This window comes from Pleurodeles waltl, chromosome 12, assembly GCF_031143425.1.
Source record: "Pleurodeles waltl isolate 20211129_DDA chromosome 12, aPleWal1.hap1.20221129, whole genome shotgun sequence".
In the NCBI taxonomy this organism is placed as follows: Eukaryota; Metazoa; Chordata; class Amphibia; order Caudata; family Salamandridae; genus Pleurodeles; species Pleurodeles waltl.
In genome coordinates this window covers 218,482,503-218,500,245 of record NC_090451.1, presented here as the reverse complement: position 1 = coordinate 218,500,245, position 17,743 = coordinate 218,482,503, and the positions used below count along the sequence as shown (strand labels likewise).

At 45.8% G+C, this 17,743-nt stretch overlaps 1 protein-coding gene across 1 annotated transcript in view; it reads right to left on the bottom strand.

Moving 5' to 3' along the window:
- The window catches only part of LOC138266996 (B-cadherin-like), a 125,017-nt gene that overhangs the window by 61,934 nt on the left and 45,340 nt on the right, over positions 1 to 17,743 (bottom strand). Inside the window, 1 exon segment of the mRNA XM_069215833.1 lies at positions 856 to 1,064. Within this exon segment, the coding sequence (XP_069071934.1) occupies positions 856 to 1,064 (209 nt within the window).

Sequence of the window (17,743 nt, the reverse complement as noted above, 5' to 3'; positions counted from 1 at the left end):
TTCCTAAAGTGGGTCACACCTAGGAGATCATGTGGTACTGTCTGGAGGCCATGGTCCCCTCCTCCATACCGACATAAAGCCCATCCTCCCAATTAGTAGGCTGGGGGGGGAGAGAACTACTCGAGAGCCCATAAATGAGTCTAGTACCATCATCATATCGAAGCAGGACAGTCCAACAGTGGTATCAAATACTGGTGTGTCTCAAGCAACAGGCTAATTAAAGCGCCACAGCAGTTTCAAGCATTTGGGGTTACTTCCTCTTATAAGAGGGTTCAACCAACTCCAGTAATGAAACCTTAGGAGCCCAGACACACTGGTTAGGGAGTGTTGGGTTAACGCATCAATGGGCCTGTGAAGTTCATGAAGCAAGTTAACGGTTGGTGGAATAACAGTTGCTACATGGGCTGGCTAGGGAACATCCTAAGCTAAATTAATATCCCTTAATAGGCAAATAGAAGGTTTCTGAAATTGCGCTACCAACAGACAACATAAGTTGTGTAACGCATTTAGACAGTCCTAGCTTTTTAGTCCACAGCAGGTTACTTTTTTGCATTGCAGTTTAGCTTAAAACCTTGCACAGATGGACTTAAAAAGTTCATCCTGAAGTGCCCTTGCCTTAAGTAAAACTTTGACTCAGCGGGTCCCAAATGTCACTGGACCCTCAGCACCTACACCCAAATCCAATGTGTCGCTGGGTGCTTCACAAAAAACACTTCTTGTAGCAGAATATCTTAAAAACCAAGTGCTTTGCAAAGAAGGAATGAGCGTGGAGGTAAAGAAGGCTGAAGCCATACTACAGACACCAGGATAGGACGAGGTAAGGGCTAGGTACCCGATTTCCACGGATGTTCTTACCCGCCTGTGTTCATGCCTCTGCTTCACGATGACCGACGTAGAGTAATTCATTCGTCTCGCATCCCAGCCGTGTACGGCAAAGCGCAGCTCCTGTCCATGTAACCGCACGCGGCGCTTTACCGTGATTGTGCCATCCTTCCGCACGTGGAAGCGGGAATCTCCAGCACTGTACAGTCCAAGGTTCCTTTCGGGGCAGTCGTTGAAGCTCACTGTAAAATAAGGTAAACAAGGATCGATTTAATGCAAGGAGGTTAAAAAATACAATGCATAACTAGAGGCATTTTGGCCGAACTACCACGTTGGAGCGGCACGTTACATAGTACAAAGGATCAGCTTTTGCAGAACACAGAGGCGCCCACAAGGAATGTAATGCTTGAGGTACTTTATGGTCTTTGGAGTTCATTCGGAGGGAGCGATCCTTCGCCCTCGCATGCAACAAGGCCAGGGCAGGGGCGTGAGCGCCAGGAGGACGGACCACCAGAGTGCAGAAACCCAGACTTTCCTTCTCAGCGCCACATCCTTGAACAGAAACGTGTTCGACTTGCTCTTGAAACGTACTAAGTCAACAAATACAACCCGAGCTGAATTTGAAACTGCACAAATGTGTCTTTCGAAGATCTGTCAAATCAGACGTGCTAGGAAAAAACTCACAGCTAGAAAGTCAACCCTTGACCCTTTCAAGGTCGTAGATGGCACGAAGGAGGCAGTCCCTTTCTAGGCCATGCCACCTTTTTCGAAACTATAAACTTACACAAAAAATCCTCGAGGCTGCTAAGCGGCAAAGGTGGTTCAAGCTAAGGTACACGCTCTGGAAGCAAGACACGAAGATTTTAATTCTCGATTAGACCACAAAAGCTTGTGTTGGGATGGTGTTAACTCATTTCTGTGTCACGGTTTGCTCACCTACCCACGTAGGCAGTGCTGCCACACAGACTATCTTCTAGAATGGAGGATATGTTGAAATTGATTAGAGTATTTTGCAACTCGGACAATCGGGGTCTATTTTCCCCGTCCGCAGTAGGGCCCTTGGAACATTCTATGCCTCCGATGGCACAAAGACAAAACAATCTAAAAAAGGAAAACAAGGACGGAGGCTCGCCAAAAGAGAGGCAAACTCTGGTTGCTACACAGTGCCAAGAGCATGGAAGGGAGATCCCTGTTGTTGTATAGGTGTTACTGTTGTTGAGGTTCAGCTGTCACAGCATGAGCTCTGCTCGTGCTGTGACGTCTGCTGCATGCTTACATCATTAGGTTCTCTGCAGCAGCACGTTCTGTTTATTTTCAATAGCGTGTGTTGTCTCTGATGAGAATCTCGTGAGTTTCAGTTTGTTTCCTGGTTGTTGAAGCTGATGGCTCGTGTGCAGGCAACATGTTGTATTTTGAATGGCACAACCGGTTTCGAAAATGTAAGTGTGACATCGGTTGGCCAGTTTTCTCCTTGTTACCTGTGCTCATGTCATGCTGGTTGTGAGCTCCTATTTTGAGGCAAATTAAAGAACTTTTTCACAGGAATCCTGCTTGGCCAGCCTCAATTTATTTCTATTTCAAGGCACTTGCAACATTTGGCGACGAGTTTTCTTAATTTTTTCGGTTTGCCTTAAGTTTATTGGAGCTCACAACTGCATCGTTCCTTGTTCTAAGTAATTAATGAACAGAATCGTTTTTTGAGGACACATCTTGTTTGCTGAGTTGCAGTTGGTTTTGTTCCTGCTGTTGACTTTCAGAACAGCCTGTCGTGTGAAATCCGGGAGTTCTCTGCAACAAACTGAAGTCTGTTTACCTTTCAACCTTTCTTGGATGGTTCCTGGTGTTTCCTACTGGATTGCTCTGTTTGCTGTTTTCTCGTGGCTGTGAAGTGACACCTGAATGTAACATTTTCTTATCAGCCCTTGAACCTTTCTGAGTTGTCCATGCAGTGTTAATTCTTTCACTGACAAGCATCCTTGTAGCACAACTCATTTCTGGTCTGTTGGAACTTCTGGAAAGGACTCTTTATTCCAGTGTTAATTACAGCTTCAAGATTCAACACAGTGATGAGCACAGCATCCTGTTGGTAACTGTTTATGTGCTTGCACCACGGTGACAGGCACACCTTTAGCAACTTCAAGTTTTAAAAGACTTCTATATCAGTAGTGTTATATTCAGTGCCATGAAATTTGGTTTGTGTTTAATTTTGACATTTTAGTTTTACAATGTTTGCAATTTAAAATTATCACAGAGTGGCTATTGGTTGGGTCTTAAAGGGAACGAAAAATAGAATTTCTAGCTAGAATGTCGTATGAATCTGCTTCTAACTTGGCTACTATTGCTCCATTCCTACAATGTCCTGGAAAACCTCATGTTAAATGGCCTATTTGGTTACGTTCATTTGAGAACTATCTAGTTGCTGTAGGTGCTGATGGTTTTCCACCTAAGCGTAAAGCTGCCATTTTATTTAGTCACCTGGGGCAAGAAGGCCAACAAGTGTTTGATAATTTACCCAAAGTTATTCCATCTGAAGAAGCGGGTGGTGATTGGAATGAATTTGCAGAAGCTATTGCACGTCTCCAACGTAAATTTTGCGAAGAACCAAGTGTCTTGTTAGAAAGGTTTAATTTTTTTTAAAAAAAACAGGCAGCAGATGAGTCTGTGGAGGATTTTATTTCAGTGTTGAGATCTTTAGCTGTCACATGCAATTTTGGGTCTGCATTAGATACGTATTTGCGTGATCAATTTGTTTACAGTTGCTATTCCAAGAAGATTCAAGAGAGATTATTAAGTTGCAGGGATCCTTCATTAAGTGAGGTGCTGATGTTAGCTAAAAGTATTGAACGCTCTATTGTTTCAACTCAGGTAATAACTCAAGAATATACCAAATCATCTTCAGTGCTGGTAAATTCAGTTAATGAAGGAGAGCATGTGGATTATGTTGGTCTCAAGGGAAGGAATGTTAAGCCTTTTGTTAAAAAAACGAATCAATATTGTTTTAGGTGTGGTTCTAAATCACATTTGAGCAATTTTGCGCAATGTCCTGCTATAGGTAAACGCTGCACTAACTGCAAAAAGGTAGGACATTTTTACAGTGTTTGTAAAAGCAGTAAAAATGTAAAAGTACATAGCATTGAAGTAACAGAAGACGAGGATTTATTGAGTTTATCTAATATGGTACTGAACTTAGATACTGGCACTTGTAAAAGTGAAGTAATCAAAGACCCTGTTTGCCAAGTTCTTTTAGGCAATATGATTTCTATCAATATGACATGTGATTCAGGGGCACCCATCACAATAATTTCAGACACTTTGTTTAACTTTCATTGGAAAGGTAAAGTGATATTAAGTAAACCAGATGTACACCCTAAAGCTTATGGGGATCAAGATATTGATCTGTTGGGATATTTTGAAGAACAAATCACTTGTTTGGGAAACAGTATTTGTACTAAAGTGTATGTGGCTATTAAAGGAAGGAATATTGTAGGTTGGCGGGATTTAGCCAAGTTAGGCCTCATGCTTGTGCCTGGAGCAGATTTGCCTGTGAGGATATGTAACATTCCTGTATCCATGGTCCAAGTTCAGGAGAAAAGTTCAGTAAAAGAGATTTGTGACGCTTACCCTGAGCTCTTTAGTCACTCTATTGGTTGTTTTAAAAATTACACACACACTATTAGGTTAAAAAAGAATGCAATTCCAGTAATTCATAAAGTTCGCCCTGTACCCTTTACCATCAGAGCAGAATTAAAAAGGTTATTGGACCAAATGGTAAATGAGGGTATCATTAAACAGGCAGAATCTTCTGAGTGGGTCAGTCCCATTGTGATCGTTCGGAAAAAGGATGGGGACATAAGACTCTGTGCTGACCTTCGCACATTAAATAAAAACATTGTTGTTGAATGTCACCCATTGCCCAAGGTGCAAGACTTGTTAGCTAACATTGGTCATGCACGTTTTTTCTCACTATTAGATCTTAAATCAGCGTATCATCAAATTCCGCTCGATCAGGTGTCACAAAATCTCACCACTTTTATAACACCATTTGGTGCTTTCAAGTTTACAAGGCTACCTTTTGGCCTGGCTTCAGCTGCCAGTGTCTTCCAAAGGTTGATGGACACAGTATTGGAGGGTATAGAAGGAGTTCAAGCTTTTCAAGATGACGTACTCATCTTTGCAGAAACTTTGAATGAGCACAATAGAATTTTAACCAGGGTTTTTGATAAATTTAGGGAATTTGGAGTTACTCTTCGGTCTGATAAATGCAAATTAAATGTGCAAAATTTTGACTATTTGGGTCACATGGTTACCCCAAATGGTATTTCTCCCAAATATTCATTAATTAAAGCTATTCAGGATGCAAAGCCTCCCAGGGATAAGGATACCTTGAGATCTTTCCTGGGCTTAAGTGAGTATTATTCACGCTTTGTGAAGGGATATGCATATATTGTGCAGCCATTAAGGAACTTGTTAAAAAAAGGCGCCAAATATATTTGGTCTGATGAGGTTGAGGAAGCATTTCAGAATGTCAAGAGATTGATAATATCAGCTCCAGCATTATCATCTTTTGTTTCTGGAAAGAAATGTATAATTACTGTGGATGCCAGTCAAGTTGGTCTGGGAGCTGTACTATCGCAACGGATTGAAGGCAAGGAAAACACTATTGCTTTTGCTTCACGTGCACTGAATTTGGCAGAGTCACATTATAGTACAATTGAACGTGAAGCACTAGCATGTTCATGGGCAGTGGAAAGATTTAAAAACTATATCTGGGGCACACAATTTGACATGTTTACGGATCACAAGCCGTTAATTCATCTCTTGAATGGAAATGGAACGGGGAAAGCGTCGTCACGTCTAGTGAGATTGATTTCAAGGTTGCATGAATTTGATTTTGTTTTGAAATATATCCCTGGAGGTAAGAACGTTAGAGCAGATTGTTTGTCAAGGTTACCAGTTTCGGATGAAGTTGTACTAAATTCGGAAGAAGAATGCGTGGTGGCATCTATAGAGGACATTTTACATAATACTGGGTTACTTTCGCATGAAAAATGGATAGAGGCTTCTAACAATGATCCTATTTTTTCTAAGGTCACAACTTATATGAAGGACGGATGGCCTCGTGAGAGAAATGTGGAGATGTCATTACGTCCCTATATTCAAGTGTCTGAAGAACTATCATTGGTGTCTGGTGTATTAATGCGTGCTGACTTGTGTGTCCCTCCAAGTTCTTTAAGGGAACTACTAATTGAAGAAGCACATAAAGGGCATTTGGGCATAAGTAGCACCTGTAAAGCTCTCAAACAATTTTATTGGTGGCCAGCAATGGAATCCCAAGTGGCCACTTATATTGGTGCCTGTGCTACTTGTCTGGTCTCAGATAAACATTGGAAGTTGCAGGAGACACCTCTACACAACACTCCTTATCCTGATATGGCATGGGAAAAAGTGGCAATAGACATTGCAGGCCCTTTTGAGTTGCTTCCATCTAGTCAAAGGTATATGATGGTTTTAATTGATTATTTTTCTAAATGGGTGTATATTGATTTTGCTACAAATCCAAATACGGACACTGTAATCACATTTTTGCAGAAGATATTCAATATTGAAGGTGCACCAAATGAAATAGTAACAGATAATGGTACACATTTCACTTCACACAAAATGTATGAGTTTTTATCTCAGCATCACATGAAGCATAATAAAGTGGCTCTTTATTCCCCTTCATCAAACGGTTTAGTGGAGCGTATGAACAAATTCTTAAAGGAAGGTGTTCAAACCGCTTTAGCGATGGGTCAGGATGTTAAAATGTTTTTAAAAGAGAAAATTTGGTCATATTTAACCACTCCTCACAGTACTACTGGCGTTTGTCCTTTTGTGTTATTACGCAAAAGGTTGCCCAGATTTAATATGTTACCTGATTGGATTAGAAATTTGAACAAAGACAAATTTGAGGATTTATCTAAAGTGGAAAGTTCAGTGATTAAAAAACAAAATCGAACAAAAGAACTGTTTGACAAGAAATTTAGAGTTAAATTAGTGGATGTTCAGGTTGGAGATTGGGTTTTAGTGAGAGTACCGTCTAGGGTTAAAAAGGGAAGTTCTAAATTTTCCTTACCTGCCCAGGTTGAGAAAATTTCTAAAGGTTCTGTGTTTTTGTGGAACAAAGGTTGGTGGAGCAAGAGAGACATTGTTAAAATTTCTAAAGAGCAAGCAAAGAAAATATTGTTCGTCAGATCAAGAACAACAAATCAAGAATATAATTTTGTGGGTGATCAACAACTTATGAATTTCTCTCAAGTTGATTTGAGTAGGCCAACCTTGGAAACACAATTGACGGAAGGTTCAGAAGTTTTGGGTCCGTGTGATGAGGAGAGTGCCTCTTCTAGGCAATCATTACATCAACCTTCTTCAACAGTGAAAAGTAGAAATTCTCGCAATGCGTCTATGCCTGTCAAATTTCAGGACTATTATGTCTCTTAGCTTTAATGCTTTAAGTTATAAGTTCTGCACTGGCTTCTTAGTAATTGGGTAAATGTAATGACAATATGTATATATGTTTATGTTTATGTAGTCATTGATTTATTTTATTTTAATATTTTTTCTTTTGTATTAAAAGGGGGGGGGTGTTGTATAGGTGTTACTGTTGTTGTAGTTCAGCTGTCACAGCATGAGCTCTGCTCGTGCTGTGACGTCTGCTGCATGCTTACATCATTAGGTTCTCTGCAGCAGCACGTTCTGTTTATTTTCAATAGCGTGTGTTGTCTCTGATGAGAATCTCGTGAGTTTGTTTGTTTCCTGGTTGTTGAAGCTGATGGCTCGTGTGCAGGCAACATGTTGTATTTTGAATGGCACAACCGGTTTTGAAAATGTAAGTGTGACATCGGTTGGCCAGTTTTCTCCTTGTTACCTGTGCTCATGTCATGCTGGTTGTGAGCTCCTATTTTGAGGCAAATTAAAGAACTTTTTCACAGGAATCCTGCTTGGCCAGCCTCAATTTATTTCTATTTCAAGGCACTTTCCCGTCCGCAGTAGGGCCCTTGGAACATTCTATGCCTCCGATGGCACAAAGACAAAACAATCTAAAAAAGGAAAACAAGGACGGAGGCTCGCCAAAAGAGAGGCAAACTCTGGTTGCTACACAGTGCCAAGAGCATGGAAGGGAGATCCCTGTGAATCCCAAAACAAGGTAAGCAGTGAGACAAAAGAGGATCACAACTGCCTTCTTCCCTCTAACACGGCTCGATGCTGATGAAGGGCCGTGTACACTGCTGGTCCTGTACAAGCGGTTGGGTGTCTTGATGGGGAAACACCTCTCCCCTTCCTCTCCAGCACAGCAACAAACCTCACTGGTTAGGATCCAGGGCACTCCCCTCCACCAGGACCCGCTCACGTGGCTGAGGATGCTGGAGCCCTAAGTGTGACCTCCCCAATCCTAAGGCTTCCTCCTCTCCCAACTCAGCTTCTGCAGAAAGACATTCAATTACCCACACCTCTAGAAGACAAACTCTAAACCCTGTGAAACAGGGCGCCCCGTGGCATGGGACAGCTCTATTGTCAGAGAGGGCCCTCTGGTCCGTCTCACCACCTCCATTGTACAGCAGCTCAGTTCTGCCCGGAGTCCGAGCAGATAGTCGCCCACTGATCTTCAACCTCCTTTGCTGCCCTCAGCCACTGCCCAGCCGTCCAGCCAGGTCAAGCAGCGGTTCAATGCCATGCCAATGATGCCAGACTCCCCCGCAGCATAGGGCAGGGGAGCAGAGCACAGCACACCTCAGTGAAGGACAGAGAGAGGACCCAATGTCTCCATGTATACCAAGGGGTCCTCTCGTGCTTCAGTGTAGCTTTGGTCAGGCCTAGATAAGAGGGGCCCACTCTGGTGGAGTACCTGGTTTGGGAAAAACGGCATGCAAGGTAGGCCTCAAAAGCCTGAAACAAAAAATCGTGGAGTGCCTTTTATCTCAGTACAGGTCTACCTTCAGCACACAAGCCCTGTGGTTTGAGGGGGGGGGGGGGGAAATAACGCTCATTAACAGCGCTTAAAACGGGCATATTGAGGCAGCTCCCTCCTCCCCCTCTCCGGCTCACTACAGGGAGAGGACCCGCACTTCAGCGAGGTGCGCCCTTTAGGGAGAACCCGCTGCACGCACACACGCCACGCTAAAACCGCGCAGAACTAGACCCAGACACTGTCCGAGGTTTTCTTCGATGCTTATGTTGCGGCAGACAGACCTGTGGTTGATCGTGTATTTGACATTGAATGGTGCCATCGCTGTTTATAGTCTTTACAAATCAGTGCTTCGCTTCATTTCAGGCATAACTTGTACTTGACATGCTGAAGCAAGGGTTTCACTTCCGGTTCCGGGCTCTCTATCGGGGACCGTTTCACGTCCCAGTACACTGCGGCATCTGCAGAAGGGACTCGATGCCCGAGTATACACTTTACTTAGAGCCTGACTGGTCAGAGGAAGGTGTACACACAGCACCTCCAGGCTCGAGATCTGCTTGCCCCGCGCCCTGGGGCTCAGAAAGGGGCAGAGCCGCCCCCAGTGAAGGAGAGAAAGCAGAACAGAAGGGAATGTGGGGACGGGCTACTAAAAGCTTGAGAGGTCACACTTATGTGCTGCACGTACATGCGGTGGCCGGTTCATGGGAGGCCCGAGCTAAACAAGCGAAGGCCAGGAGATCAGACACTGTCCATGCCACACAAATGCCATTAACCTGGGCACTGACCTCCAGCGTGGGCTTGGTGTAGACAGCCAGGCTATTTATGGAAACAAAAACACTGAAAAATGATGTCGATCGATAAGAAGCAAATCTGTTTTCTGTGGGAGGGAGAAGGACGTGAACCAGAATAAATTACACATCTGGGGATAGCATTCCTAAAATAACACCGAAACCAGGCAACACACTCCCAACTACCCTGGGACACTTCATAGCATATCTGCTTCTAGAGTGAGATCAGTGACCGTGAAAGTTAGGTAAGCTTCATGGTCAGAAGTTGCACTGTACCTACAGAAAGGTGCCTTGGAAGGAGACGGCACCCAAATACTTTCAAGCGCCCATCAGTCCGAAACGGAATGGTTCAGCTCATCCAACCAGCAAGATTTGTGGATTATATGCTGCTCTCTGCGCCAGATATACATTTTTAGCTTTGAGTGAAAACTCCGAGCACCAGCGAGAGGAAGGATTACACCCAGGGGAGGGCTCTGGCGCCCTTCTATGGGGCTGGAACCCACCAAGAATGAGGAAGGCTTGCTGCGGTGTCTGGATAAGGAAACAGACTACCTAGGCCCAGCAGGCACCCTTTCTGTGACCCAAACATATATTCCTCATCATCAGACTTTGACCCAGAACAAAAGTGAGGGGTACAAAAGAGAAAAGGGGAGGGGAAGAAAGACTGAAAACACTGACAGAAAGTAGGGATGAATAAAAACCTTCAAGAGTGAGATAAAGGGAGGGTATGTGGAGGAAGAAAGGCATGTGGTGAAATCAAGACTATACTGCTTTGGTATTAGGCAACCCAGATGTTCGGCAGCGGCGGCTTCTTGAGAAAAATACAGGCCACATCGCTTATTCTTTTACAAAACAGACACTGCCCCTACGACTCCACCTGTCTCTCGTCTGTCCCCTGCCCCTACGACTCCACCTGTCTCCCGTCTGTCCCCTACGACACCACCTGTCTCCCGTCTGTCTCCCATCTGTCTCCCATCTGTCCCCTACGACACCACCTGTCCCCCATCTGCCCCTAGGATTCAGTCTGTTCCCCCATCTGCCCCTAGGATTCAGTCTGTTCCCCCATCTGCCCCTAGGATTCAGTCTGTTCCCCCATCTGCCCCTAGGATTCAGTCTGTTCCCCCATCTGTCCCCTATGACTCCATCTGTCCCCTATGACTCCATCTGTCCCCTCCCCCCCCCCCCCAAATCTGACCCCTGCCCCTAGGACTCCGTCTGTCCCCTCACCCCCCCCCCCCCAAATCTGCCCCCTGCCCCTAGGACTCCGTCTGTCCCCTCCCCCCCCCCCCCCCCCCCAAATCTGACCCCTGCCCCTAGGACTCCGTCTGTCCCCTCCCCCATCTGTCCCCTGCCCCTAGGACTCCGTCTGTTCCTCTTCCCCCCCCCCCGTCCCCCCATCTGTCCTCTGCTCCCTAGGACTCCATCTGGCCTCCATCTGCTCCCTAGGACTCCATCTGGCCTCCATCTGCCCCCTAGGACTCCATCTGGCCTCCATCTGCCCCCTAGGACTCCATCTGGCCTCCATCTGCCCCCTAGGACTCCATCTGGCCTCCATCTGCCCCCTAGGACTCCACCTGTCCCCTGCCCCTAGGACTCCACCTGTACACACCTGAGCTGCTGGTGACCAGCCAAGAGTGACAAGCCTGTGGAAGATGTTCTCAGCACCCCCCAGGCTTGTAGTATCTGGGTCAGAAGGCTCACTGGACAGCAGTAGTGCTGGTTTCAAAGTGTCTAGCTGCCCCACAGCTACAGAGGCCTCCGAGAACGTGACTAAAACTGCCTTTTACACCAGCGCGAGTTTGCAGTATAACCCAGCTTCAAGCAAAGTACAAGGTACCAGAACGGGGTTTATCCCTGGTGTGGGATGAAGAGACAGGAGGCGCTCCCTTGCACCATGGGCTTGTTATCACAGAGTGCCGGGAACATGGCCGCTGCTGATTCACAAGCTCACGGGGAAATCAATCACTCCGTGGGAGCGAGTATCCGTTTCACGGAAAGCCACATTTGATCACTCCATTTCAATACGCTGCCCTTATGTTCTTGACAAGGCAAGGAGAACCACAAAAAGGAGTCCATGGCACCGTCACTCAAAGCAGTTGGAGGCCAGGGCTTCTTACAATAAGCGGGAGGCGTGGCTCTCCCCCCGAGTGGAACGGACCGGGCTGCTCAGACCCAGAAGCTGAGACATCTACAGACAAGAGTCGCTGCAGCCAAGACAAGCCACACTGGATAGAGGCGGAGCGGGCAACAAGGACTTACTCCTACAGGCCCGACAGTCAGAGGAGAGGAGCATCTCGAGGGCTGGTGTGTGCTCAATCACGGAGATAAGTTTCTCTCATCCGAGGCTATAGTTTAATCAACAATAAATGCGGTGAAATATTTCTGCAAACCCCACGGAAGGAAGTGGTACTGGCCTTGGGACTTTGCGGCGCTTTGATCACGGGGTGACTCAGAGGATGTCAGACTGACCCACGCGCCCACGACCGTGACGCTGAACACACCCCAGCACCCCATGTCTGGCGGGGCCCCGAGGCAGGCCGACACTGAACACATGCCCCAAGATCCCTGCCTGGAAAGGCCGCACCCCAGGCCGGCCGAGGGATTCCTTGACTCGGGCCCATCTGCTGCGCCAATTAGGGCTCTTTTCCAAGAGCGAGGCTCACCTTGGCCCGCAGCTCCGGGGCGGATCGCCCCTCAGCAGCCAGGTTCGATAGGCCTCGCTCCAGCTAATGAGCCAACCTTGAAGATTTACGAGGATGCACATTCCAAGCACCAGCAGCTCTAACAAGGGCCAGGCACCAGCAGAGCAAAAACAACCCCAAACTGAACTGGCAAATACAAGGCAAGCACGCGGCCCGAGAGCACAAAAGCGCTTTTACTGAACTAGTGAAACAAACCATTCTAACCCCAAGTCCTGCGGATCATCCCAGGCTTCCAGGATGCTTACATCTTCCTAAAATATTCCACACCCCTTCAGTCAAAATTTGGATTACACTTGCATTTGGGTTGTTTTTGCATGACAGTCGTTTAGGGTCCAGATTTCTAAACTCAAATATTATTTCCCTTCAGAACATTGACACCCACATTTTTTGATTAGTTCACACACAGACGTTGGAGGCTTCTCACCTCAGATTTGCCTGTACCTCAGGCAGGGCCACTGAAATTATGCGACAGGAGAAGACCAATTGATGCGGCATGGAATACCAAATTATGTGGCAAACTAAGTTCCAAAGGGAAGAATCAAATCAAAACGCCTGGCCTTGCTGCCTGACTTGTGTTGAATGTGCATTGGGGGAGCTGCGTAGGTTTAAGATGGTGCTATCTTTGTTTGCAGCAGCTCAGTCAGCCCATTTACACCTTATGTACTCAGCATCTGGGATCAAAGTAAAGCCGTTGTAATCCATAATTAAATATTAAGACTTTGGCACCACCAGGATGGTGAGTGGCACTGCTTGCAAACTCCACAATCTGCAACTTCAGCTACAAGGAAATTACAGTTGCCAGTGACTGAGAAAAGAGCCCGAAGAAGATTATAGACTGCAGTAAGACCACCAGTGTTCACCTAATGCACACAATCAAATGGTCACCCAGGCAGTCGCCAGAAGGTAGTTATAGTTAGGACCATGTTTCCAAGGAAAACGCGTGTATTGCCTTGTCTATTTTGGGTGCTGTCTCAGAAATCTTCACCAAAATTCTCCAAGAAAAGTGTGCCAGTGATTCTTGTTGCACATGGATGATTGAGGGTGGGGTAGTTTTTAGGACAGGGCAGGTTTTAGGGTGGGAGGGTCAGGTTAGTTTTTAGGGCAGGGCAGGTTTTAAGGTTCAGGGTGGGTGAGGGGGAGAAGAGGGTTTCAGGGTAGTTTTTAGGGCAGGGTGGAGTAGTTTTTAGGACAGGGTAGGTTTCAAGGTTCAGAGCGGAGGCTCAGGTTAGTTTTTAGGACAGTGTAGGTTTTATGGTGGAGTGCGGGGGGGCAGTGTAGTTTTTAGGATGGGCAAGGTAGGTTGTAGGGTTCAGGGCGGGGGCTCAGGGTAGTGTTTAGGACAGTGTAGATTTTAGGGCAGGGTCAGGGTAGTTTTTAGGACACAGTAGGTTTTAGGGTGGAGGTCCGGTAGTCTTTAGGACAGAATAGGTTTTAGGGTGGAGGGGTCATGTAGTTTTTAGGGTGGAGAGGGGGTCATTTTTAGGACAGGGTGGGTAGGTTTTAGGATGGGAGGTGGAGTCAGGGTAATTTTTTGGGACAGGGTAAGTTTTAGGGTGAGGTAGGTTTCATGGTTAAGGTGGGAGTGAGGTTGTTTTTAGGGTAGGGTAGGGTTCACGGTGGGGGGTCCTTAGTTTTTAGGACAAAGTGGGGTAATTTTAAAGGACAGGGTAGGTTTTAGCACAGGGGGTGGGGTAGTTTTTAAGACAGGGTGGGGTAGTTTTAAAGACCAGGTCGGTTGTACGGTTTAAGGCTGGGGCAGTTTTTAGGACAGCACAGGGTAGTTTTTAGGACAGTGTAGGTTTTAGGGCATGGTAGTCTTTAGGACAGGGAGGGGTAGTTTTTAGGAGGGGCTGGGTTTTAGGGGTTGGTTAGTTTTTAGGACATGCTGAGGTAAGTTTTAGGACAGGGGTCATTTTTAGGACAGGGTAGAGAAGTTTTTATGACAGGGTAAGTTTAAGGGTTTGGGGTAGTTTTTAGGACAGGTCAGGGTCGTTTTTAGGACAGTTAGGTGTTAGGGCAGGGTTTGGGGGAGTTTAGGACAGGACGGGGTAGTTCTTAGGACTAGGCGGAGTTGTTTTTAGGACAGAATAGGTTTTAGGGTTCAGGAAGTTTTTAGGACAGGGTAGGTTTTAAGTTGGGGGTTGTCTTTAGGACCGGGTGGGGTAGTTTTTAGGACAGGGTAGGTTTTAGGGTTTGGGGCAGGTGCGACAGGATCGGTGGGTTGTATCACACAACCACGCATGGCGTTTCCACATAACTTTACTAAGCATGCTTTTACAAAGAAATTTGTTGTAAAGGCATGTGTGGTAAAGGCAGACTTGATAAAAACGCAGGGGTGGATCCGACTGCATTGTTAAGCCATGTAGTGTTCTGCTATGCGTGATTCAGTCATACAACCCAACATTTGCAATAAAATTGATAAGAAAACTATGCATGGTGAGGGCGCAAGTTATAGTTAATTGAAATAACGAACTATAACTGCTGGATTTCTATAGTTTTCAACGAGTACATTCAAAGCCAAACTATAATGTCTCTATAACCTTCTGTTTTTAGTGACACACACACACACAAATTTCTAGGGAGTGAATATTTAATTGGAAGTGGCGGGAGGGAAACGGGTGTGTCTGGCAGATTACCATTTTGCCGTAAAACACAAACTGTACACCTAGAGGCAAATAAATAAAATCTTGACTGCTGGACTGGGCTGACTTCTAGTACACTCAGCATGAACTGGAGAGAGCCCCACCATGCAACAAACACATAAATACATGAAACTGCCACTCTGCTATCAACACACAGTGCATTCCTAAACTGAAAACCGGCCAAAGGTCAAAGTGCAGCAGCCCTGCAGCTGGCCAGAGATGACCTCTGAGCTGACTAGAAGAAGCCTGCAGCATGAACGTCAGTGTCATTCCTGGACCCAAGGTAAGAGGGCGGCGAGAATCAGCGAGACAGACACTAGGAATCGACTTGGAATGGGTTCCTATGAACTGCTAGGACCACTCTCACTCAGCGCATGGCAAAGCCTGAATCCGTCCTCTTCAGCTAGCCATGCATCCACCTGGTGAGTTGTCATGCAGGCATGTGCTCCGGTTACCTCCGTTCTGCACCACGGCAGCTCTTGGGATCCTGCTCGGCACACACGAGCACAGCATAAGACAATCTTACTATCTCACACAGAAAAGCCTGCTTGATGTGTAGCAAATCCCGCAATCAGCAGACTACCAACAAGCAAGGGTTTTAAAAAAAAAAAAAAAAAAAAAAAAAAAAAAAACCACACAACACAGAACGTCAACCTCACACTTTCCCTTCAGTATTATCATCGGCCCCCCTTCCAAGAAGCCAAATGGCGTGGGCACCAACAGCACCGTGCAAGCAAATACTGTTACCCTAGGTTTATTAACTAAGAGAGCCGGGTCACTAACACCAGCATCCAGAGCATTCACATCAATGCTATGAAGACACCAATTCTGCCAATAAATACATGAGATAAATTATCTAGCTACCTAATTAATAGCTAAAACGCTATGTCCAACAAGAGAGCAATAGTACTGCGGGTGGGAGAAGCACCTGCGCTAGAAGGCGACGTCAAGAGGGGAGAAGAGCACGAGGGAGACTACTGGAACACACACACTATTGGAGTACTTAAACAAAAGGACAGTAGTTGTTCCCTAAAAGTGAGTAAAGGAAAGCCAGCCATTAAATGAGATAGTTAAGAGGCTATGTTCCAGAGGAGGGACAAACACAAGATGGACAAGTTGACACAAGGAAAGCCATCCAATAGAAAGTAGCAAGTACATATGTGACAAAGCCAACCAATGTTAAGATATAGGCAGGCACAAGCCCACAATGAGTCTTTCACAACCAGACAGCTTGTGCTGCTGGTAGATCTGACCTAAAGGTGCTGCCCACCTGGAATAAAGAAATGTGAACTTTCTCCAAAGGCAACCCAGGTCACATGTGCTATTAAAAAGAAAGAGACATAAATAATGAACTCGCACCGGTTAGGTGTGCAGTGAATGAGTAGAACATGTTGGCACACTCAATAACCCCTGGCATGGTGGTCTTCACTCACTGGGGATAGGGTGATGCGAGGAGGTAAGGGGTTGATGACTAGTGTAGCCAGGCTGCTGCTACAGGCATAGATTCTGGATTTTCTCCTCTCTAAGGCATGCCAGAGCAGTCTGCCTAATGTATCTGATAAGGATCCATGTACTCTGGTACTGCACTGGTCCTGGTGTCGGAGCTTCTCTTTCAAGCTAGTGCACAAACTGTTGCTGTCCCTGCAAGGCAGGTCTAGGCCCCACCAGCTACAGCAGCAGAGACCACCAAAGGGATGATCTGCTAGGGAAGGTGGCACATTACTACATGCATCTGAACTCATTCAGTGCTGCAATCGAAGCAACCACTGACTACCCACCAGTTCAAGAGCCATTTGCACTGGTGGACACTGCACAATCTGAGCAGAGGAATGCTGTAGCAACTAACTGGAGAAGTAAGGCTGATCAATCTTTCTCCTTGCCACCTGAAGGGTGGCTCCTGCTGCTACCTCTAGAACCCAATCTAGTTTTTCACAACTGAAATAATCTGATATAAACTGTAGAGTCACCAGAGACCCAAAATAAATATATCTTTCATTTTCAAGGACTGTGGTGTTTTAGAAAGGTTTGCAGAGGATTTTGCACAACAACCACACTGCAAAGTTTTTACAAAAGGGTATTACGTCCTTCGCTATTAAAATTGCACAGCAGACTTTCAAGAGGTAAACCCTGAAATGGGCAAGGACCCAAAGCTAGGGTCGGTCTGGCCTGGAAACACAATGTGTAGTCCTTACCGAAAGCCAGCTAATATTGCAAATAATGTCACCTTTGTTTCTGCACGGAGGGTTTCAAGATGAGCCAAGTACTCCGTGACAACCAGACAAACTAGTAGGAAAGCTAAGCGGAGTTAGCTAGGAACGGTGCTACGCAACTTTCAAAAGATGGAGACCTGCTTCAACATGACCTCAACATAAAAGCTGAACCATACACAGGACCTGCAACCTCTGAGCCAGCCAGCAACAGGTCTACACTGACCGCATGTGCTCAAACTCGCTACAACTGGACAGTACTAAAAGTAAGAAGCATAGAACTGAGCGTATGAGCCTCGCTGGAGTAACAGAGATAATCTGGGCTCCAACATCAAACTGCAGCCCAAGGAAAGACAACTTTGCTTTCACCACTAGATATGAAATACATACATCAATTAATAAAATCAATCTCTCCAGCAATAGCCCCAGTTTATGGTATAAATTAATGTCCATACTTGTGTAATCCACTTTATATAGAGCTACATAAAAATTCAGAAGTCTTACACAATCTAACACCCCAGTAAGCTTTCAATATGGCAGAGGTCTGGAAAAACATTCTGGGACGATACAGACCACCTAAACAATGATGCACTTTAAAGCCAACCACAGAACATGGCACAGGCGTCTGAGATATGCC